Source organism: Medicago sativa, chromosome 5 (genome assembly GCF_051527215.1).
Source record: "Medicago sativa cultivar Bolivia chromosome 5, Bolivia_mono, whole genome shotgun sequence".
Classification (NCBI taxonomy): Eukaryota; Viridiplantae; Streptophyta; class Magnoliopsida; order Fabales; family Fabaceae; genus Medicago; species Medicago sativa.
The window spans coordinates 13,471,936-13,498,535 of NC_140753.1; the positions used below are offsets into that span (position 1 = coordinate 13,471,936).

At 32.6% G+C, this 26,600-nt stretch overlaps 1 protein-coding gene, 1 non-coding gene and 2 pseudogenes across 2 annotated transcripts; 1 reads left to right on the forward strand and 3 right to left on the reverse strand.

The window, feature by feature from the left end:
- Positions 1-3,099: 3,099 nt before the first annotated feature.
- LOC146920239 (uncharacterized) lies at positions 3,100-4,501 on the reverse strand. Its single transcript, XM_085713660.1, has one exon. It carries the CDS (start codon positions 4,159-4,161, stop codon positions 3,214-3,216), a length of 948 nt encoding a protein of 315 aa, XP_085569786.1. The 5' UTR covers positions 4,162-4,501; the 3' UTR covers positions 3,100-3,213.
- Positions 4,502-11,776: 7,275 nt separating this feature from the next.
- LOC146920240 (uncharacterized) lies at positions 11,777-18,726 on the reverse strand (annotated as a pseudogene).
- Positions 18,727-19,238: 512 nt separating this feature from the next.
- On the forward strand, positions 19,239-21,841 carry LOC146920241 (uncharacterized; annotated as a pseudogene).
- On the reverse strand, positions 21,744-21,894 carry LOC146920242 (U4 spliceosomal RNA). Its single transcript, XR_015012906.1, has one exon. It is a non-coding gene; the product is annotated as a U4 spliceosomal RNA (small nuclear RNA).
- Positions 21,895-26,600: the final 4,706 nt, after the last annotated feature.

A 26,600-nucleotide genomic window follows, 5' to 3' on the forward strand; every position in this document is an offset into this window, starting at 1 on the left:
CAAATGTTCGAAGCAATAATGTCAAATGGTGCTAGCTATAGATGCACATGCGGGAGTGATGCTTAATTTCCATTTGTTTCAACAATGTTAATTGGTCAACGGGGTGCATATAATCCACATGCATGCATTTATCTAGACTTTATAGGAAGATAATGGGAAGATAAATTAGAAGTCATGATACATTCTCTTTATCTTAGAATCAGTTATGCTACCTTCATTTTATAAATTATATGTAACTATATTCGCATACACCTTATCCATGTTAATATGCATTAGACTAATATTGCAATTATTTCCCTGTTTAGCATTTCCAAAACGAGGTGTCAAGAACAATTCTGAAAGGAAACAGCAAAACAATCACCATCTTTGATGACCAGATATAGAGAAAGTATAAGTGTCGCCTCATTATTGTCGAAAGAGCAAGCTATGAAAAATTCTTGGGTGGGTAGTGCTTCAATTTCTCCAGAGAACGTGTGGTGGAAGAAGGTGGTAAGTTCATCTTTGATCTCGAAAAGTCACAGAAGAACTTGCACGTTCGAGTTGTTCCAAAGTAGATCTTTGCTGCTGAACTATTTGACCTTCTACTATTTTGACGTATCGCTTTGGACTGTAATCGTAAACTATCTTGAATTTGGGATGCCATTTGTTCTTTTCATTTTGTCTGATGTAAATATTGGCAAAAATCCCTTTTTGGTTAGTCTATGACACTTGCAGTCTCTTTTATAAACCTAACTATTATGTAACGTTAATCTGCACATTGTTGGTTACTTCATTGGTTTCAATTAGTATCATGTTAATTATAATGTTGTTTTCCTAATTTCTTGAACAAAATAGAACATGCTCTTTTCCGACTGCAAATCTTTATAATGCTTTGGTAAATGTTTTAGAAATATACATATAGCTGAGATTTGTGCAATATGCTTGCTTGTTTTTTACATTTATGAACGGTAGCAATTTCTTAAAAAGATGCAACTATTTCCCTTAATTTGCTAATTTATCCTTTATAACAAAGATATTTAAAAATACAGTATTCAACCCGTGCGAAGCACCAGTTTTTAACTAGTTTGAATGTAATGAAAATGCAAAAGAAATTTTTACAATGTTTAAAAAAGATTACACTATTTAGACACGACATAATATACAAATATCAAAATAGTAAATTTGATTTGACGTATGTGTAAATTTAGTGCATAAAAATTAAAAAGTTATTGTAATCTTGCACAATTTTAGTCAAAAAATTAAGCTAAGCCTGATGCAGTAAAGGTGTATGATTAATTTTTTTTTTTTTTTTTTACGTTTTGTATAAATGATTGATCAATTATTAGTAAAAGTACGTCAAAAAAAGTAAAATATTAGTAAAAGGCTAAAAGCATAAGACCAGGTACAGTGTAGAAGTAATTGGGCCAAGCCCAAAATGATACCTTCGATGGATTAGATATTCAATCGCGAGAAATTCTATTCCCGCCTCCACATTGCTCAAAACTGGGTTGGGGAAGTCCACTAGAATGTAGCTTTTGATAGATTTTTAGGGTAAAAATTGTGCTAGCAAACGATAGCTTCTGATTAGTGAGGAACTTTGCAGCAATACAAGGGAGGATAAAGCCTCACAATTCAATCACTTCAGCCTTGGACAATCAAAAGAAAAAAATCTATTATCTCAGCATATGAAAAAACAAAGATATTAATTCATTTTAAGTCTATTATCATATGTAGACACCCGGCCACCCATTTACGCCTGATCCGGCCCTACATGGCCCCTTAAGTCGATTATCATATATAGACATCCGGCCATTCATTTAGCGTCTGATCCGGCCCTACATGGCCCCACATGATGTATAACTAATGATAAGAGAGAGTTGACATTCAACAAGACTCGACTACATGAGTATCATGTACAATATCTAAAGGGTGTCTATCAACATTTTCGTTTGAATATCAATATATAGATACTCAACCATCCGTTTAACACACCGACCGGGACTAATGTTAAAAGAGAGTTGACATGCAATCGGACTCGGCCACACATGAGTGTCACACGTAGTACAAAATCTTAAGGGCATTTTCCATTTTTTTTCTTTCTCTTTTTAAGACCGTGTTCACACACACACAAAATCACATATTTATTAAATGCATAATTCTTTTTGTTGCGACTGCTTCCTAACTTCACTATTTATAATTTTAGTTACGTTATTCCTAGGTGGTAGTTGAAAAAATTGTTTACAGTTAACTGATGAGATACATATAGAACATAGTCACACAGTCATGTCAAATTCTAGCAAACTACTCTTCTTTCTTACCAACTACTTGACACTTGCTACAATAACCATCGCAGTTATCTCAATAAATTTATGGTGAAAACTCTCATACTCTACAAGTTAGTTGGGCATGATATTCAATAATCAATCATTTAAAATCACGTAAATTTTGTTTGTAAAATTTAACTCAACCGACAACATTGATATTACTAGGTTGAGAATCTTCACTCGTGTTTAAACCCAGAACCTCACAGTAAGAATTCATCTAAACTTTTTTCATTGATACCACTTGTGTTAGTTCCAAAGTTTCTTATCTTAGGTGTGGTTCTTCTATTTCAAAATTTTAGGAGTATGATTATAATAAGAAAAGACGAATTTATTTATTTTACACTAATGCTTCAATTTTAAGGAGTAGAATTGTAAAGCTAAAATTGACTCAACAATTCACTCATACAGTTGTGAACATTATAACTACAATAAGTTGGATAGTAGACCAGAACAATGAACGCTCTGAAAGTGACTACAACTTGAACTTTCCATGTTTTATGAACGCTCTGAAAGTGACTACAACTTGAACTTTCCATGTTTTGTGGAGAAAAATAAGAACATGATGGAAGGAGATTTGGCGTTGTAATTGTTTCACGCACTTACTATTGAAAATTGTGTTTCGTCTATCTGATCTAATTCAACTGTTGCGTAATTTGAACCGTTTGATTTTTAATTAACGGCTGATATCGTTTATTCCGTGTAAATCTATCCTAATGCTATTATTATTATTATTATTATTATTATTGTTTTTTTTAATCAAATATCATCTGCAAAAACTAAGTCACAAGAAGGAGAATGTGCAAACAACTCTTTTTACAAGTTGAAAATGTCAATAAGAATATGATACAATTCCCTGAATTACAAGCATATGGCCTCATTGGAATTAAATTCAAAACTATTATATTCAACCTTAGGGAGAAAGAATATTAAGAAAAGACACACGAGTATTAATAAGGTGCTTAAACAAACAATCCAATCCATTTTCAAACCCTTCAATGACAACCACAATAGCTTCAATCTCTTTATGTACACATTGAATCTTCTCAACCTCATCAAAATCCATGCTTGTGTTATCAATAACCATTAATCTACAAAGTGCCAAATCCACTTTTTCTAATTCATTAATATTTTCCTCTTGATAATTGCAATCAAACACACCTTTCCTCATGAGTACTCTTGAAACAAATTTCCACTTGTTAACCTTAGACTTGAAAATTGGTGAAGCAAGAAATTCCACTAGTGATTGAAAAATAGAGCTTGTGATCAAACTTACCTCTCTAAAAACTCTCACAATTGAAGAAATGTGTTGATTAACATCTAAAGGAAAACACCCCCCAAATGATTCATCTATTTGCTTCAATAAAAACAAAGATTTTGTGCATGATTTCTTCATGCTTCTTCTTAAACTCCAATATGAAGATACATAACTTTCAATTACATATTCTCCAAATTTTCTCCTTCTAAGTGCTGATTGAAGTTCTTGAAAATTTCCTTTCATCAACATAATAACGTCTCTAGTTTCTCCTAATATGTCTAAGAATCTAACCGGGCATTCTACTAACTCATCAACCCATTTCTCATATTTGTGAGAGAATAATGCTTGTTGGGTCATTGCCAATTTCAAAACATCTTCCATGCACTTGTAAACGTTTACAAGAACATATAGACCAAAGCAAATTGTTTCAACTTTTGAGGAAGATGATGATGATAACATTGCCTCATATGATTTAAACTTGTTTAGCTCCTCTTGAATTCTAATTGTGCTTGGATGTGATCTTGTTGGTAAGCTAATAGATCTAATACCATAACGAGAAGATTTCTTTGGTGAGAGGGTAGCCATAGTTGCCCTTTTCGTCATAGTAAGAAAGGGTTTATGCCTATATGTATACTAATAAAGTGTTTCTTGATCTTCTAGTCATGTGTGGAGAAGGGAATTGGACTAAGGAGAGAACACTATTATAAGTATCCTTTATATTATGATGCCAAATGGATTGTATATATAACGTGTGAAGGAAGACTATGCCCTATCAACCATCAACATCGATATTGAAAAAAAGATATCATATACAACTTTAACATGTAAATACCGATAATAATTTAAAAAAATTAAAATGATCGATGTCGGATACCAATACGTATCAGATATATATTGAGTGTAACTTCAATATGAAATGTTGTTGTTCACTTGTCACGTCCTCCACCAGCAATACAATTAACTAATATGTTTTAATTGGAAAGTTGGAAGTTAAACTCTATTCATGTTACATATGTTGCAAAGGGAACCTCACTAAATGGATTTTTCATGTCACTGTCTCTAAAATCTTGAAGTCTTCAATGAACTTTATCAACTGTTCATGGTACCTTTTGAATTGTTTCATTCACGAAGGTCGGTTAATTATTAAAACTTGTCGTTGCAAAATTTTGTGGACTTGCATTGGGCTGTAGGATTCAAGATATGGAAAATCATAGAGGAAATTATTCGTGAGATATTTTTTGTCATCTTGTTTTGGAATTTGTGGTTAGAAAATAAGAAAGAATATATTGTACTTTTGTACTGCACAAATGAAACGTCGGTACATTGTCCTTTTGAGTATTGTAACGTGTTCCCGTGAGCTTGAGTGATTCAGAAAATAACACAGGTAAATAAAAATTTAAATTGAATTGATTCCAATATAATAAATCAAAAAATAATGAAAATAAAGCAAATAAAATAACATGTAAAATTATTTTATTCTAACAAATTTAAACTACTAAGTTTGACCTTGGATTGATTACTTCTAATACGCTAGACAATTTCTCAATGGTGCAGATCTGCCGGCCCCCAAAACAATTTCTTTTTTAAATTTGGAATCTGGATAAGTTGTGTCCTAAAATCATTAATTAAGGAATATTGAATTCCATTAAATACTTTTAAATATTTTAAAAATAAATATTAAATGATTTTTTTTCTAGTTACTATAGTAATGATTTTATTTTCTTAATAAAGGGTGAGTATGACTTTGGACTTTGGTGTCAAAAAAAGAGTATGAATATCCCCATGAGCTTATAACTCAATTGGTAGGGATTGTATATTATATGCAGGGGTCGAAGTTTGAATCTGGGATACCCTACTTCTTCATATTTAAAATGTGTGACCTTTAGCCATTAGGCTACTAGATAAAGAAAAGAAGGTATGAATCCTTCTTTATACAAAAAAAAAAAGAATATGGCTTTGCTTAAAATTGCACTGTTTCATGTTTACAAAAAAAAAAAATTCAACAATAAATACATTAACCACAACCAATACTTTGATGTGTGGAGGAAAATTAGCATAAATCAAAATTAAAGTGATCAAACAACAAAGCAAGATAAAGAGGAATAAGGAAAAACATGACGATATTTGTTCGCTTAATTCGACCTAAATTTGACATACGTCTGAAAGAGAGAGTTATCTTCAAACCACTATCAAATTGTTTCTTAGATACAAGGGTTACAAGAACTTAGCATTAAACTTTAACCCTAGTTTCTACTTTTTACTGAATATCACCCCTAACTAAGACTCGATGATTTTACTTATCAAATTGTTTTGATTGTTTCCCGACCCTATAGAGCATACCCCAAAAGTACTCAATTCAGAGCCTTTGATCTTCTAAGAATTCCCCTTTTTGATAAACCCTAGTTTACCTCACACCTCTTTGTAAAAATTGTGTTGAAACTACCTTTTTATACACCTCGTTGCGCATTTGCGCTTGAGCACAAAACAACAATGCCAAAAAATGCTTTCTGCAAAAGTCTTGCGCCCAGGTGCAAAATGGAAGAATGACCAATTTTAAGGCATTTTTCAACAACCTCACCACTGCGGTTTCAATTACCATGCTTAGGGATCCGATGAATCCTTCTTCCTCCCTAATTGTCAATGACTTCCATCATCAAAGCCTACATACTTCACGTTGCTCTCTTTGCCGCAACCATGTTCTAAGGTAAGGGGGTATCTTTCTTCGCTTGTACCACATTTTGCATGGCTTCTATAATTGCCTCTGACACCAATGAAAGTGTCGTCTCACACCGCTTCAACATGCAACTTTAAGGTCTCGTCACGATGAGGTATTGTCGATGCGCCTCAGGCGACGCCATTGCAACCCTACAATCTCACAATTTTGGGAGAAAAACTTATATATATATATATATATATATATATATATACATACATATATATATATATATACATACATACATATATATATACATACATATATATATATATATATATATATATATATATATATATATATATATATATATATATATAGGGTTTTGCTAGAAGACACCTTTTATGAATGTGTCTTTTAGCAAGTTATTCTATGAGCATTTGTTAAAAGACACCAACTAATTTTTATGAAGGTGTCTTTTAGCAAAGTTATAACTAAAAAGTGGAAATCACACCTTGAGGTGTGACTTGCTAAAAGACACCTTCATGGGTGGCTTCTAGCATAACCCATATATACATATATATGTATGTATATATATATGTATATATATATATATATATATATATATATGTATGTATGTATGTATGTATATATATATATATATATATATATATATATATGTATGTATGTATATATATATAGATATATGTATGTATATAACCCATATATAACCCATATATATATAACCCATATATATGTATGTATGTATATATATATATATATGTATATATATATATATATGTATATATATATATATATATGTATATATATATATATATATGTATATATATATATATATATATATATATATATATACCTATATATATATGTATATATATATACATATATATATATATATATATATATATATATATATATATATATAGATGTATACATATATATATATATATATATATATATATATATATATATGTATACATATATATATATATATATGTATATATATATATTTACAAATTGGAGATTGTGTGTGAATCTTTGCTATAAAGAGAGTGAACTAGGAAGGTTTATGGCTAAAAATCGTGACTTCTTTGATATATGCTTCAAGAATTTATGACTGCCAAACATTTCTTGCACTGTTTTAGGATGCTTATAGAGTCTGCAACACATTGGAAAAACCATCAAATTTAAGGTTGGTTCAAATTTATTTATCATATATGGTCTGAAATCTGAGTTTCCTTATCTTTGAATTTTTGTGCATTGACAATGCACATTAGAATTGTTATTGAACTACTATTAGAACCTTGCGAAGTCATATTGTCATGTTGTTTATTTGTCTAAACTTATGGAAATTGTTACAAGTATAATCTTTTTTGTGCCAAACAGGTACCTACCAATTATAGAGATGTTTATTTAATCCTCTATCAATGCAATTCGATAAAATTCGCTAAGACGCTGGCTCGTTTATGTACTCGTTTATAATTTTTATTTGAAACGGCAAATTCTATTAGAACAGCTCACTCAAAGCACAATGCAAACCCGAGATTAAGCTCAAACACACAACAACACTGCATAAAGTAGGAAGATCAAAAGAACACAACCTACTAAAAATACTCTTATATACACCAAAACTCAAGGTCACTCACACACCATACCTGCTAAAACCACTGAAACATGCATGAAACAGAAGCTAACTCGACTAGCAGATCACAAAATCAAGCCTCATCAGTCATCATAGTGCAACACCATTTCGACTCGATCAAAGAAAATGACAAAAGCTACCAAAATGTACAGAGACAAAAGTAATCCACAATGACCATTTCAACAACAAATCTATTATAATTTTTAACATAAAATAAAGCTAAATAAATAGTTGCTGCAACAATATATGACAGAAGAAGGTCTAGATTCCAATTATCATCCTTACTGCTACAATTGTAAATGTAAGCTGTCGTGTCATAACCACTTAACACAAAATAAATAGTTGTTGCAAGTCTGCAACAATCATTTTCAACTCTCATGTCCCAAAACAGTGGTTCACTAATGTCCCTCATGATGATGGTTTATCATTCATTTTTGTCTACTTCTCCACGAAATCAGTTGTGAACAACCAAGAAAAGGTTTTAGTATCCTCATTCGACAATAGGGCACAACCTAACAAAACTGATTAACCATGATTTACTACTCCAACAAAAGGGGGCAAAAGGCATGTCATATTTATTTGTTAAATAAGTGGTGTCAAAAGTTACGAATTCACCAAATTACTCATGAGCCGCCCTACATCTTGCATCTGCCCAAAATACATTTCACAAATGACTTTTGTCATCCACGTCCATTACATAATAAAGTTGACTACTTCTCTTTTGCATTTTGACAAAATAGTTTTGAATAGCTTCAACATCTCTTGTGTCAAGCTGATGCGGTCTTACTTTGTCTATATAGTTTCTACAATCTTTTTCTCCAAGTGTAAGATTATCATATCCATTCGCTTCAACAACAATTGCCCAAAAATGTCTGCTTACATTAATCGCAAATTGACCATTAAGCTCAAACCTCCTTTTTATACAAGGGTCAGAATTCTTGTTGCATCTAAAATATCTTGATTTGGTTGGCATAATTCATGATTATGCTTGAGAGCAACTCTTGAAATTGTAATTGTTCTATCTAATGACATACACATTTACTCTAGCCTTACATCGTGCTCTTGTGATAGGATTTGACTTCAAAAGTTTCTTTGAATTAATCATATACCTTCTTACACAACTACATGCTAGAGTATAATACTTTTTCCATCATTTGCATTTTTTGAATTTATTTTACCTATTCCAAAACACATACATTAAACATAATTCTTGCAATATGTGATAATTTATTCTTCGGAACTAAATTCCATCCAATCCTTAGGTTTCTTATTTCTCATGGACAACATTTGCTTTTAAATTTTTAATCATATTTTTCATTTATGTGATAAATCTCCTCGCTGTAAGAGTAAATTGATCACATAGATGAAAACTGCGATATAATTTAGAAGCAAATATTGTTTGTGAAGATGATGAACTATGGTTGGAATGACATTTAGTTCTTTACAAGAAATTGTCGAGTATTACAAAAATTATGCTAGATATTTGGGTTTTGGAATTGGTAAAATAAGTTCAAAAAATAGAGATGATGGAAAAAAAATACTTTACTCTACCATGTAGCCGTCCATGAAGTTATAAGAGCAATTCAAAGAATCTTTTGAAGCCAAATCCTATCACACGAACACAATGTAAGTCTAGAGTGAATGTGTGTGTCTTTAGATGGAACAATAACAATATCAAGAGTTGTTGTTAAGAATAATCATGAACTAAGCCAACCAAGTCAAGATATTTTAGATGCAACAAGAATTTGGACTCTCATACAAAAATGAGATTAGAGCTTAACAATCAAGCTGGATTTAAGTTAGTAGACATTTTTTTATCTATGGTTGTTGAAGCAAATGGATATGATAATCTTAGTTTAGAGAAAAAGATTGCAGAAACTATATAGATAAAGTAAGGCGAACTTGGGATATAAGATGTTGAAGATATTCAAAACTATTTTGTTAGAATGCAAAAAATCATTAGTCAATTTTATTATGAAATAGATGTGGATGGTAAAAGTCAATAGCAAAATGTATGTTTGGCAGATGTGAGATGTAATGCTAGTTATGAATATTTGGATAAGTCATAACTTTTAACTTATTTAACAAACAAATATGACATATATTTTGCTCTTTTTGTTGAACTAAATCATCGTGTCAATCCATTCTGTTGGGTTGCACCTTTTGTCAAATGAGTATACTAAAACTTTTTATTGATCATTCACAATATGATTAGAACCTATAAATGAACATGCACCAAATTCTATACTTACCGACCATTGTAGAGCAATGACAAAATGCAATGTCTTTGATCGACATCTTTGATCGACATCGGCGCTGGTTGCGACATCTAATAAAAAAGGTTTCAGAAAAGTTGGATAGGCACTCTGATTATGAGTCTATCAAAACACTTTTGCATGATGCTAGCTCTTTATGATGCATCAAACTTACCTACATAATGAAATAAAAAATAAATAAAATAACACTAAATACTTCAAAGTACAAACCCTGTCAGCCATCTTCATTTCAAAAGAATGAGATTAAAAGAATAAGACAAATAGACAAATAGAGAAGGAAGAAGAATACCTCATCGAACCATCATCGTATGCAGCCATCAAATTAAACCCTATCCTGCCGGTTGAGGTTCCTTCTGTTTTTCCATATTCTTCTTTGCATTCACCGCCCCCAATCCCCCCCTTTGTCTTACGGTAGCTTGCAGTATTAGGGTTTCTTTTTCTTATTTGTTTTCGTTAATTAATTAATTAATTATTTTTAAAACAGATCCAGTTTGGGCTCTGGGCTTTTAAACTCTTTTTTGTTTTATAGACAAAGCTCCACTATAATATGGTAATTGCTTTATAAGTCCCTCTCATTGCTCAAAAGCCACATGAAATTATCAGATCAATAATTTCGATTGTACAAAATTTCTTAAGAGTTACGACCCGATCATTGTTTTTTAGATTTAACTTATTTTTGAGGTTGAGCAATTTGAGAAGCCTATAATACAATCATCTTTCACTATTCTCTCATTAAAATTTTGGTTTAACCCTTTTCACTACTTCTCTTATTGAAATTTGGGTTTAACCCTTTTCCCAACAAAAGATATAAAATCTTCTACTGCAATTTTTTTCATTATTATCATTTGGATGAAAATCTCTTAAATCATTGAGTTTTAAGAACACAAGTTTTTTATTTTTTTAATCTTTTAGAACACAAGTTTTTTTTGTTACTCTTTTAGAACGAAAGTTGTGACAACTTGATAGTTCAACAACTCATTTTCAAATAATTTAAACAAAACAAATCATTTTAAGACGGTTAAATGGATGTACATCTTTTTAATTCACAAATGGTTAGAACACAAATTGTACACATTGATCGTTCTCGAACTCACTTTGTTAAAACAAATCAATCAATCAAGAAACTCATCATAATCAATTTCTTCCGTTAAATGTCATTTCCCTTCATCAAATCAAACAATACTTTTTATCAAAGTTATGGCAACAAAAATATCTTCATTAAAAGTATCAACACACAAACATTTTCACTCAAAAACTACGTAGCTTTGAATTCTACATTGCACTGGAGATACAGGGGAGCAAAAGGGTATCACACTCTTGGGTAGAAATAAGTGAGTAAAAATAAGTATGTCGATTGAGTTTTATAAACAAGATTTAACAAATAAAATGAAACTAGCCACTTTTCATAAATAGTATATGAGTACATTAGGTAGAGTAATCATTCACTTTGCATCATAGATAAAACCTAAGGGCCAAAGTCTCAAGAAAAGGAAGGTATAATTCAATTTCAAATGTCTATTGCATTTTTCTCAAAAGAATAACATAATCTTTTGCACAAATTAGTCCTTTTTATTGAATTGGAAGACAAGTTAAGGAAAAATAGAGAAAATAATCACATGAGATGAGTAGAGGGTAATAATGAGTGTAAAATTTTCATTGTATTTGATTGTAATGTATGACTATTAAATTGTATCTATCTATACAAATTGATGAGACAAAATTTTCAATCCTCGAAAGATCCTTAAAATTTAGAAGATCGGAGAGAAAACAAAGACTTATCAAACTATAGACTCATTATGTTCAAAAGACAGACTCTAGTTTTAACCAAACGCCTAAATACATTATCTAAACCATTTTCTATCATTTCAATTGCATTCTCCAAAGCCTCAAATCTTTCATGTGCAACATTATTAGAACCTTCACTTATAAGGGTTCTTAAAGATGCTTCCACACACTGCAATTCATTGAAATTCTCCATGTTCTGTTCACAAATTACCCTCTTATGCATCAACTTTGCTACTTTCAACCATTTGGTTGCCTTTGACTTTGATGAAGATCCAACCAAGAAAGACAAAACAGATTGAAAGACAGACAGGTTCATTGCAATGACCTCTCTAAGAACTGTAATCACTGCAACAAGGTCTTGATCTTGATTCAAAAGTGAGGAAGCTCCAAATTTAGTTTCCTTATGTTTTAAAGATGTGATCAACTTTGTGACATTCTTCTTCATTTTATTTGTGAAGAATTTATATTCTGCTACACTTTTTTCAATGCTTGAATCTCCCCTTCTCCTTCTAAGAGAAGAGTGAAGTTATTGAACATTTTCTTTAATTTGTAACTGTTGTTTTTTGGATTTCCAAACTGTTAAATTTGAATTTCCAAAATTCTATCATCTACCGAAGTTGTTACTAGGTTGAGTCACGACCAGGTCGCTCTCTTTAAGACGTTTCGTGGCACTACCCAAAGTTGTGCAAGGTAGACTATCAACCACGCCGCCTCCAGGATAAAACAAGCCCAGCTACAACTGTTCGATTAACTACTGCACTGTAGAAAAATCGTTCGAGAATTACACCCTCAAAATATGGCTCAATCGTTTGATCGAAGCCACTCGATACGGTACGTAACCGCTCTATTCGAAACCGTTCAAATTAATATGATATTATTACCATTCTATTATGGTGCTGAGACCACTCAAATATGGTGTTATCACCATTCTAACTTCTCCAAAACATGAATATGGCACTACTACGACCACTCAAATATGGTGATACCACCATTTCTCCTTAAAATTATTAAAATAATATATATACTGTTAAGATCATTCTTTAATATGATCTTAATAGTACTCTATATTCCGAAGAATCATATATTATCGAAGGGACTATGAACTTAAGACCAAGGGACTATGGTCTTAAGAACACTCTTAATACCGAAGGGACAGAAAGGAGTAGAAGCAGAAGAAACTTGTTAAAAACAAGTCGGAGGGAGAAGAGAGGAAAAAACACAGGAAGCATCGACTGTCAATTTTCGGTGCAAAGAATCAAATGGGGCGAGCTCTCCTTTTATAGGGAGAGTTTGTAACAAAAAACGAGTGACTTGGGGATTAAGTCTGCTTAATCCTTAAGCAAACGCGTTTTGTTTCTTAATTGGATATATCCGGAAGTTTCTGGATATGCTTTTGGATCGGGTCAGATCGTAACAAATTTATTTGTTACGTGTAGCGCTTACGGATAATGATTAAATTAATTAATTAATTAATTTAACATTTTCAAGTAACAAAAAAAATATATATCAAATTTTTTTTTTAGGCGTTCACCCGTTCACAAAATTGGGTACCCCAAGGGCACACCCTTGGAGGTCACTTTTCCCATATATAAACACTTACTAGTTGGGGTGACTCTTCAATGTGAGACATTTTTAAGTCACACCCACACACTAGTTTTTTCATAGTGTTTTTTCTTTCCAATTTTCTTCACTAGAATTAACTAGTGTTCCAACAATCCCCCACTTGACTTCAAAATGGTTTCGAGAAATAACGTAAAACGTTTCCATAAGATTTGCTAATATACAAAGGTGTCGCCAACAACTTGAACCTTAGCATAGTGGAAGGTATTCTGATTTAACAAGAGTTGCTTACAGCATTGAACTCTATCTCAGACATAGAATCCACACACAAACCTTTTCATAGGTGTATTCTAAAAGCCCGTGCGTTTTAAGGCCCTGCACGTGTATCCCGGTTTTAACGAATGCTCTAGGAATTCTGCCTCAAAATTCCATAGGACCGGCCTAAGTTCCACATTCGTATAGGTGAGTCTATCAAGGGTACTCCTGTAGCTGTGTACCCCACTCTACATAGAGTATAGATCTCATTAAGAGTTACTATTACCTCATCCTTCTTTCGCTGCAGGATCATGCTTTCTACATTCTTTCTCTCATAGCATGTTCTACCACTTCATGACTTGTTTTTACCCATTGAACCTATTTCTTGGGATCTCCAGTCATGTAGGTCGGGTTACCATCACTTGTGGGCTATAGGCATTAGTCCCATCCTACTGGATGTTTCTTGGACTTTCTCTCTATTAAGTCCTTTCGTCAAAGGATCAGCTAAGTTTTCATTCGTACGTACAAAATCAACTCTAACCGCTCCATTTAGAGATACACTCTCTAATCGTGCTATGTTTTCGCCTTATTTGTCGTCTCTTACCATTGTAATAACGATTCTTAATCTTTGCAATAGCCGCGGTACTATCGCAATGAATTAACATAGCCGGTAACGGTTTCTCCCATGAAGGGATTTCAGCTAGCAAGAATCTTAGCTAACTTGCTTCTTCACTAGTTTTCTCTAGTGTTCTCATCTCAGATTCATTCTATAGTGGACTGAGTCAATATCATTTGTTTTAACAAACAACTCCTGTAGTGATGCTCAATGTGCAAACACTAGTCACTAAATATTCATCTGAAAGATGTTCAATTCTATATCTTGTACCATTTAAGTACAATATGTTACTCCTAGTGAAGTAATCTTAGAGTCATAGTCTTCTTAAGACACCTCATGACTCTTTCTATAGCATGGCAATGCTTCCCATCCGTCTACTAGTAAACTTGCACAAGAGTTTCACGACATCGACAATGTCGGATCTAATACATTCAGTGGCATACCTAAGTGCTGCCAATGATGCTCGTATATTCTGTTTTTCCATCTCAAGTGTTCTTACACTTGGATCATAATATGTGATTGCAAGTTTATGGTGAAATAATTACATTTCTTTAAGATCTTCTCAACTTTGTGAGATTTATCAAAAAAGTTATCTTTTCTGATCTAGTAATCTTGAAACCAAGAATTACTTCAATTTTTATTTAAGTCTTTCTTATCAATGTTGTTGATAAACAATGATTTCACATAATTCATAACATGAATCTTTAAATCAAATATGAGCAAGTCGTCTTCATAGAGACATATGATCGTGCAAATATTATTTGTCACTTTCATTCACTTTATACTCATTCGATAACATTAGAATGTCAAATTTTTCATGTCATTCCTCAGGAGTTTATTTTAGACCATTCAAATAATTATCTAACTTACAGACCTTGTTTTCTTGTCCATGAATTGCAAAAATTTTCAGGTTGTTTCATATAGACTTGTTCTTCTAGTTCACCATAAAAAGGCAACTTTCACATCCTTTTGGAGTACTATCGAGTTATAAACGGCGGCTAAAGGGACTAGTACTCTTATGGATATGATTTTAGTGACTAGTGATTGAATGTCGAAGAAGTCTATATTTTTCTCTTTGTCTATAACCTTTGACTACAAGGAAAGCCTTGTATTCATCAACCGTACCATCAGGTTTTAGTTCCTTTTTTTTTTCAAAAATCCAAATACAACCGATTGGTTTTGCAACTATGAGACAAGTCAACTAAGGTTCATGTTTTGTTAGACTCTAGAAAATCCATTTCATCGTTTATTGTTTCTTGCCATAATTCAGCATCCAATGAGGATATAACTTCTTTAAGGCTTAATGAATCTTCTTCCAATGTATAAACCAAGTTCATACTCTTTAGCAATTTTAGCTTTCTTACCTCCTTGAGGTTCTATAACATCTTGTATGATGTTTTCATAACTATTTCTAATTACATGAATGTGATTAGATATAGTGCCCCCACTAGTTCTTAATTTTTAAAGGGAAATTTATTTTGCCCCCACTAATGTCGTGCTCCCATTAGAGCCCCCACTAGTACCCCCACTATTATTTAGTTAAAGGGGTATATATTTACATAGAATTCGACATCTTTTAAATTCTATGATCACTTTAACATTTAGGTCATAAAACCTATATGTTTCGTTATTTATCGCATACCCGATGAATACATATTCATAGGCTCTACTAGTGAGTTCAACTCTCTTGGGGTCCAGGATCTAAATATAGTCTAGACAATCCCAAGTTCAAAAAATAAGACAAGTTGGATTGTCTTTTCTTCAAAAATTTCTTAATTAGAATTTTTGTTCTTAGACTTGGGTACTCTATAAATTTCAAGCTCATCAATTTTATTTTCTAAAATTCACAGTCATCAATAAATATGATAAAAATATCATATTATCATTTCTAATTTATGTGTCTTCAAATTAACACATATCATAATTTATTATGTTTAGAGATTCAATTCTCTAAATTCTGATTTATATGAACTTTTGGTTCATATATCTTGACTGCAATAAATAAAATTGTCTAATTATATAACGTTGGAATTAAGTCCAAGTTATTCAAAAATTAAACTTGTTCATGATCAATTTTGATATGTCAAATATTAAAATCACACAACTAATAACATAGAAGGAGAATTTAATTTTTAATATACCATCAAAGTGCAATCTTTTTCACAAGAGTGCATGGTACACAAGTCTCTCTTTAAGTCTGAGTCAACTCAGTCTTATTCAATAGAAATCTGAAATTCAGATTCTTTCTTAAACATAAATAGAATTTCACAATTCCATTTATTTTCCTTATTGCATATTTTGGATTATTTAAAGCGATTTTATCAATTCTTGTTAAAGATTTGAAAACCAGTACGTGATATCAATGTTTAAACAAAACACTTTTAGAATTCACCATAACAAAATAACAGCATTGCATTATTTTATTTTCTGCTCCAAACAATTTTTTATGTTTTGTAACAAACTAAATTTGTTTGGTTCTGTAACAAATAATTTGTTTTGTAACAAATTATTGTTTTCATCAAATAAGTTTTTAGTAACTAATAATTTGTTTTGTAACAAATTATTGTTTTCATCAAATAAATTTTTAGTGTTGTTGATTGAAACAACAATCACTTCATCGTTTCATTCGAAAGATGTAAATCTATAGCTTGATTTATCCTTAATGTATTTAGGGACAACTTAACCTCAATAAGTAACTTCTCCGGTAGACATAGCATATCGAAACGTCTTAAAATTGTTGTTTTTTGGATTTCCAAACTGTTAAATTTGAATTTCCAAAATTCTATCATCTACCGAAGTTGTTACTAGGTTGAGTCACGACCAGGTCGCTCTCTTTAAGACGTTTCGTGGCACTACCCAAAGTTGTGCAAGGTAGACTATCAACCACGCCGCCTCCAGGATAAAACAAGCCCAGCTACAACTGTTCGATTAACTACTGCACTGTAGAAAAATCGTTCGAGAATTACACCCTCAAAATATGGCTCAATCGTTTGATCGAAGCCACTCGATACGGTACGTAACCGCTCTATTCGAAACCGTTCAAATTAATATGATATTATTACCATTCTATTATGGTGCTGAGACCACTCAAATATGGTGTTATCACCATTCTAACTTCTCCAAAACATGAATATGGCACTACTACGACCACTCAAATATGGTGATACCACCATTTCTCCTTAAAATTATTAAAATAATATATATACTGTTAAGATCATTCTTTAATATGATCTTAATAGTACTCTATATTCCGAAGAATCATATATTATCGAAGGGACTATGAACTTAAGACCAAGGGACTATGGTCTTAAGAACACTCTTAATACCGAAGGGACAGAAAGGAGTAGAAGCAGAAGAAACTTGTTAAAAACAAGTCGGAGGGAGAAGAGAGGAAAAAACACAGGAAGCATCGACTGTCAATTTTCGGTGCAAAGAATCAAATGGGGCGAGCTCTCCTTTTATAGGGAGAGTTTGTAACAAAAAACGAGTGACTTGGGGATTAAGTCTGCTTAATCCTTAAGCAAACGCGTTTTGTTTCTTAATTGGATATATCCGGAAGTTTCTGGATATGCTTTTGGATCGGGTCAGATCGTAACAAATTTATTTGTTACGTGTAGCGCTTACGGATAATGATTAAATTAATTAATTAATTAATTTAACATTTTCAAGTAACAAAAAAAATATATATCAAATTTTTTTTTTAGGCGTTCACCCGTTCACAAAATTGGGTACCCCAAGGGCACACCCTTGGAGGTCACTTTTCCCATATATAAACACTTACTAGTTGGGGTGACTCTTCAATGTGAGACATTTTTAAGTCACACCCACACACTAGTTTTTTCATAGTGTTTTTTCTTTCCAATTTTCTTCACTAGAATTAACTAGTGTTCCAACAGTAACACGGTGTCCCTTGTGATGCCACATATATCCAAAATTCTGACTGAACCATCCAACAACTCTTCCACAAATTTCTCACCTTGATGGTTAGAAATGGCTTTTTGTGTTGATGACATATTGAGAAGATCTTCCAAAGAAATATACAAATCTTCAAGAAATGAAAGGCCATTGGTAATTGAATCAGATGAGATTAGAGAAGGAAAACTATTCTAGTGGAGTTAGGATGAGATTGAGAAGGAAAACTATTTGAGCGAACATGGTACTTGTTGCTTGCCATCTTTCTCTTTAAATTGTAGTTTGTTATTTTTTTCTTCTAAGATTATTGTAAAGCTCAATGTTTGTGTGATGTTACCAAGTGCTTGAATCTCTCTTTATATAAGGGTTAATCATGATATAGAAAGAAAATGGATAAAATATGCATCAGTTGTTAATGATGGTGTAGAGCATGTGGTGTCAACATGAATTTCCCTTTGAATATGGTAAGCTTGTTACATGTTGGTTCAACATTGTGAATATATTAATGACACTGCATGTGTTATTCTGCAAGATGCTATGAATATTGAAATGAGTTTGAGATGCATGATGAATATAGCTGGCATGTCTTCTTTGTGTTGGCAATCAGAAAACCTCATTTGTCATCAGTAAGTTTCCTCTTCTGGTGTCACATTATATTATTCATCATTTCAATTATTAAAATTGGTTTTGCTTCGCTTGTTGCATCTCTGATTACGTGCCACTCGTGCATACACAACCAACTAATCCATTATTTTGTGCTACTAAAAATAATTGATATACAATTGAAATCGTTGTCTGTCTTTTGATCATATATATCCCACAAGATCTGGATCTCATCTTTCCAAAATTCATTCTTTAAACCACTTAGCAGTTCTAGTTCCTCAACAGTGGAACATGCCAGCCAATAGATGCCTCCGAACCAAAAGCAACACCTTTTTTTATATTAGAAACAAAGTGATAATGAAGTTTTTGTTTACCAAAACTTAGAGGACATGCCAGTTAATTATACACCTCAAATACATTTCAATACTGTTATGGCTTGTATAATAACGCACAATGTTTGGCATAAATGTGACAAGTTTACCAAATTTTAAGGAAAACTCACATGTGCTGCATATTTTTATTTTTCTGAATGAAGCATGAATTGCTTGCTATTATATATAGAGAGAGTGTTAAGAAGATGAAGACTGTTAGGAAATTGATAACAACACTGAAGAAGATGGATCGAGAATTTGGAGTATCACCATCATTTAATGAAGATCATGAGCTCACTGTTTTTACTAGAGCGCTTAGGGAATTCATTGTGCGAAACATGCATGTCTTCTTCTAATCTCTTTTATCATGCATAAGAGGATAATATCATGTGAAGAGAACTTGAGAATATCAATGAGTTGCAGCGTGTGGAAGCATTTTTAAGCAACATTTTAAGTAGTAATACTAATGTTATGAAGATTAAGGCTACACATGAAAGATTGGAGGCTATGGAAAATGCCATTGAAATGCTAGAGAATGGTATGGAGAGTGTATTTTTGTTGAAATATGATGCACATTTCTAGATATTTCTAGAATACATTAGAGAAAACTAGAATAAGCTTAAAGTTATTATATGTTTCTAGATTGTTCCATTAATGTCTAGGTTGAGTTGTAGCCTAGAAACATCCATAATATTCTAATGTAGAAAAGGCAAACAAAGGCCTAGATTATTCTAGTTCTAGAAACATCTATAAGCTCCTATAAATAGACTTATATGGGTGCAATTGTATTCAAGCCTTTAAGCCTTTGAGATGCAATGTCAATAATATTGAAGGCTTCACCATATCACTAATGTGTCTCCTCCTACAATATGCTCATCACGAATGTGTGTCCCTACCACTAGCTCCCTCACGCTCTATATATTCCAACAGTGGTATCAGAGCTGCGTTCGGTCATTAACAGGGCGTAGCAAAATATGGTGTCACCAACATGAATTCTCCAAAAGTAGAAATTTTCAGTCTATGACTCAAACACAAAAGGAGTACATGTAGCCATAAGGCTCTACTCTGTTTGAGTTCAAACAAAAAACTAAGAAGGCTATAGAGGAGTTCAGGTAGCCTAACATCCCGATCCTCTAAAGTTCAAGTCTGACTAATGTCGAAGACCTATGGCGAATAATACACTCAAGTTCGAATAGAGCACAAGTCCAGGCAATAAATATAAATGGAGACCTGTGACCTCTGATGCTTAACTTGAGTACAAGCATAGGTAACTACTAGAGCAAGAATGAGTCCCTGTCAAGAATCTACTACATGAGTGACAAGGAGACTCACAGGCAACTATGGACAAGAAATTCTCCCTGTCAGAAATCTTCAACAATGTCGACAAGGAGATTCACATGCAACTAAGGAGGAAGAATGGTCCATGCAGAAGTCTTCAACAAGACTGGCAAGGAGACCAATAACAAATATTATGGCAAGAGGTGGCACAAATTTTCTATCATGTCAAATTGATCAACTATGAAGAGTATCAATGCAGGAGGAGATGATAACACGCATCTATGTTTGAGCAACTACGTACTACATTTGAAGTTTTCGAAATATGCATCAAGGAGAAGTGTTGAAATATGATGCACATTTCTAGATATTTCTAGAATACATTAGAGAAAACTAGAATAAGCTTAAAGTTATTATATGTTTCTAGATTGTTCCATTAATGTCTAGGTTGAGTTGTAGCCTAGAAACATCCATAATATTCTAATGTAGAAAAGGCAAACAAAGGCCTAGATTATTCTAGTTCTAGAAACATCTATAAGCTCCTATAAATAGACTTATATGGGTGCAATTGTATTCAAGCCTTTAAGCCTTTGAGATGCAATGTCAATAATATTGAAGGCTTCACCATATCACTAATGTGTCTCCTCCTACAATATGCTCATCACGAATGTGTGTCCCTACCACTAGCTCCCTCACGCTCTATATATTCCAACAATTTTGGTACTTCGTGAAAATCAGATCCCACCTTTTGAACGACCAAAAAATGCAGGTATTTAGTTCTCAAGTGGAAGCTTTCATCCACACACAATTGTACTCTCATTGACTCGCAAGCATCAACAGGACACGTCACCCGACATCCATATTACAAGATAGACTTTTGATACAAGAGTCCGTAATCTTTAGTCAAACCTGACTGTAATACGACTCTTAGGTCATGAAGGGAGTCTAAAACACCATAGAGATCTTCACATTGGATTAAGAGCAAAAACACAAATGATTTGGACGCCCTATGATTTAGACAACCAAAAGTGAACATTGACAGGTGGGCTACTAGACTGTTCTACTGCTAAGTTTCTTTGACCAGTTTGAAATTATATACTATCCATAACATTAGGTGTCTTTTGCTTCTCAATAAGGCTGATAAGATTGTTCTGAGAAATTAGACACCTTACATTGAATATAGAACTGGCTCTCCGTTTCTTTTCTAAAACTGTAGGACTTTACCCCAAAGGGAGTCCTTCCAGAAATTCTCGAAGACTAGAGTTGAACCCTAGTCTAAGAGGGGGTTTGGAAATAGTTTTCAACCAGCAATAGACACGCTTCGGTTAGAACCTCACTAGCTGTGTCATTGCCCCAAGCGCAAAGATTGTTTTAAACATAGATTAAGCTTCTTTTTATATAACTCTAAACTCATCTAATTCCTCTTATTAGCGATGTGGGACTAAGAAAAATATGCTGCCAAGTCACCACTCACCATTTTGTGTCTTAAACTTTAAACGTAGAAATGGTAGCATCTGAGTTTATAGGGTTCAGAGTTTGTTTATCATATCTTTGAGCAAGCCTAAGTGAACACCTCAAAGGTGGAATGCATTGGATCTTTGATCTTCTGCAGTAGACATCAACATATGCTCACATTCAACATCAATATCGAATCAAAACCATGCACACTGTCTTCCAATTACTTTCTGTTTAAAATTTTTGTTGTTTTTGAATTTCCATACTGTTGTATTTGGATTTCCAAATTCTATTATCTACCGAAGTTGTTACTAGGTTGAGTCACGACCAGGTCGCTCTCTTTAAGACGTTTCGTGGCACTACCCAAAATTGTGCAAGGTAGACTATCAACCACGCCGCCTCCAGGATAAAACAAGCCCAGCTACAACTGTGCAGTTAACTACTGCACTATAGAAAACCGTTCGAGAATTACACCTTCAAATATGGTACTAAGACCACTCTTTAATATTGAAACCACTTTAATATGGTATTATTACCATTCTATTATGGTGCTAAGACCACTCAAATATGGTGTTTCCACCATTCTAACCCTTAAGCTCTCCAAACTATCAATATGGTACTATGACCACTCAAATATGGTGTTACCACCATTTCTCCTCAAATAGAAAAATATTGTTTTAATATTTATATACCGTTAAGATCATTTTATTCCGACGGGACATTATTATTCCAAATAGGGACTATGATCTTAAAAGTACTCTTTATTCCGAAGGGACATATATTACCGAAGGGACTATGAACTTAAGACCATTCTTAATTCCGAAGGGACATTAAACCGAAAAGGGACTATGGTCTTAAGAACACTCTTAATTCCGAAGGGACAGAAAGGAGTAGAAAAAGGAGAAGGACTTGTTAAACAAGTCGAAGGAGGGAGAATAGATGAAAGACTCGTCAACACAAGTCAAAAAAGGGAGAAGAGAGAAAGAGTTCCCGACAACTCAATGAAACTCTTTGGTGTGTGGAATGCACTGTGTGATGTAACACCCCGGTTTCCCAACGTAAAATTTTCATAATAAATCAGAGTATTTTTCAATCATAAACGGAATGCTACACTTCTTATAAATCGTAAAATAGAATAGATAACAATTTATCCTTCAAAATTATTCAACTTAATCTTTAAAACTTCGCAGCGGAATTATTTCAACAACATAAATGTCTTTGGCACGCAGGCCTCATCATAAAAGTCTCATAAATCTTAGTTCAAAAATAATTCTTAAACTTCAAAAGCAATACGTAAAGGAACAGAAAATAGTATTAAAATCCCCATCCCGTTACGTATCAGAGCATCCTAGACACGATGTGAGGAGTCTACTCACGAACACAGTTAGTCTTTATTACCTGCACATTACCCACGGTCGAGGCAACATATACGCAGAAGGGGTGAGATTTCTCAAACAATAATATTAAGCTTATAAATCATAAATTACATTTAACAACATAAACATCTTATAATTTAACAACTATAATTAAACACATAAACATCATCATTTATCTTAGCAAAATATCATCAAATAGCAGTCACAGTCATCGTCACATATCATCATACTAAAAGACATAACAAAGTAATTCGTTAAAACATCACAAAGTAATTCGTTAAAACATCACAACTTAACAACTTGACTTGACAATGCATCTAAACTCGACTATGCAACTCTTAACGTCTTAAACCATCTTGAATCATCATGAAATGCAAATGCATGTGGTACCATTTTAGGGCATAAGCCCTCATCGTCGTGGTTGAGCAAAAGCTCCATCGTCATGGTTGAGCAAAAGCTCCATCGTCGTGTTTGAGCAAAAGCTCCATCGTCGTGGTTGAGCAAAAGCTCCATCGTCGCTCAAGGGCATGAGCCCTCATCTATAAATGAGTATGCATGGACTCAACATCTTACGTCTTAGAAACTTCATGAACATCTTACAACTCTTTGACTTAGACCGACATTTACATCTTAAATAAGACTCAGCAATATATGTAGCATATAAATAATTCATCTCATATCAGCATCATAGTACAACAACATCAAATGATAATCAACAACATCTTAAACATCGCACCATCATAAGCATCATAATTAACACATATAGTGCATAAATAACAATATCACATCTTTATATAACCCATCTTTAAATATCATTAGATAGTACATACAACTCTTGCACATACAACTCTTATGGTTACAGGTATACTTGTTAATTTCCTGTTATTATAAATCTTCTATGGTTCTACGATGATCCAATGTGTTCGCCACTCTCTATAACATTTTTCTTTCGCTACATATGAATATGGGAGGTACTGGTTCTATATTCAAATAGTATTTTCATCAGCCCAAATATATAATAAAGTTCTATGAATGATGAATTCCTTTTCAGAATGTTTTTGAAGTAACTATATAAGTAATGAATTCCCAAGAGAACACTAAACTGTAGAACTATAAGGGGTATTGGTTTCTATATTTGGACAGTGGACTAACTCATACCTTTCTTCTTCTTCTTTTGGATTAATTTCAAAACCAGTATATGGGGTATTAATTTCTTCTTCTCCATATCTCTCTTTATAATTATCATAGGCTCACGTAACTAATTTTTGTTTTAGACTTACCAATGTCTTGAGGAAATCACTTCTTAAACTCTTAACTATACTTCTCACAATTAGGACTCTTAACTATACTTCTCACAGTTAGGTACATTGCTTAAGGCCACTATCCCTCAGATTAGGAACTGAAGATAAATAAGGTAACACTACAACAAGGTTCAAAGCCACAATTTCATACTAGAGGTATAGCTGCTAGCTTACACTATTAATAAATAATAATGCATTCATATAAAGAGGGAAATTAATTAACAAGTAACAACATGTGCTAATATGAGAAGAAAACGAGTAACTAAGAATATTTATAATGTCTGCTCGTCATCATTATTAAAAAGAAAGAAAATCATATACAAGAGGATTATTGCACAGACAATAAAGTAAAGCCATTGACTTTTTTTTTTCCATTATGAAAATATGAAATACAAACAGTATGGTGAATTTGTGTATACTGCAAGCAAAGGTAACTTATATAGACACATATTCATATGACTTTCAAAACTCAAGTCTATAATCCATAAAACATCTTATTTATGTTAACGACTCCATTGAAAATTACCACAAAAAAAAGGGTTAAGAAAAACAGTGGAGGTTAAGTACTCATCCCTAACCACATGAATATATCATCCTTAAATTGAATAAAACTCCCCCTTACAAACCCATCCTAAAGCATGTTAGATGCAATCTAATGATTCAAAGACCTAATATTAGTGAAAGATAGTCTCACCCTTACCTTAGATTGTTTTTTCTGAAATCTCAAAGCAGCATTCTTCATTCCTAGGGTTCTCTCTGAGTTCTCCTCTTTCTTCTCTTCTCTCTTGTTCTCCTCTTTTCCAAAAAGCGGTTTAACATAAAAACTCTTTCTAACCCAAGCTTTCTTATTTATAATACTAAAATATTCTTCCCAAATCTATTTAGGCCCAACAACTTACTCTTCTTTCTATTCTAACCCCCAAATCCACTCACACTAATAATCCTCATATTCTAATAAATAATATTTCTCTACTAAATATATAATAATACACCAAATAACAAATATATATCTATAACAATTAACAAATATATTATGCTAGTAAATACCAACATATAACATAACAAAATATCACTCAACAAAATATATTAACTAAATTATAAAAAGACATCTAATCTCAACAAATCATATATCCCTCATATACATCATATAAATAAATAAATATATTCTAAAACTAATTAAAATAATTAAATAAAAAGGAGGGCGTTACATGTGAGCTCTCTATTTATAGAAAAAATTCACAACTAATAAGTGAGAAACTTTGGGAACAAGTAATACATTACTTTGTCATTAAGTAATTCACATATACAAAAATATCTCAATTGAGTACCAAAATATATTATATTTAGTACAAAAATATTTTAGCAAAACTTGGGGACTAAGAAAGCACTTTCTAATAATGATTAAATTAATTATTTAATTTATCATTTCCAAATAATAAAATATATATCAATATATATTTTTCTCTAGTGCTTATGTACCCCCATTATATAAACACTACTAATGTGTGTGTTCCATCCGATATGGGACTTCCACTTTTTTCAATTCACACAACACTAGTTCTACCCAACATGGGAATTTGTGTTTAGTCTTTTTGCTCAATTTCCACACATGTTCCAACAATCCCCCACTTGAATTTAAAAAATGGTTTCATAAATAACGTCAAAAACGTCTCCATAAGATTTGCTAGTAAACAAAGGTGTCGCCTACAACTTGAACCTTTGCATAGCGAGTAAAATTCTGATTAACAAGAGTTGCTTACAGCATTGAACTCTATCTCAAACATAGAACCCACACACAAACCTTTTCATAAGGTGTATTCTAAAAGCCCGTGCGTTTATGGCCTTGCACGTGTATCCCTGTTTTAACGAACGCTCTAGGTATTCTGCCCCAAATCCCATAGGAACCGGCCCTTAGTTCCACATTCGTATAGGTGAGTCTAT

What these genes read in the sequence shown, in the direction of transcription:
- LOC146920239 (XM_085713660.1), bottom strand. Translation starts at nt 4,161, where the DNA reads ATGACGAAAAGGGCAACTATGGCTACCCTCTCACCAAAGAAATCTTCT.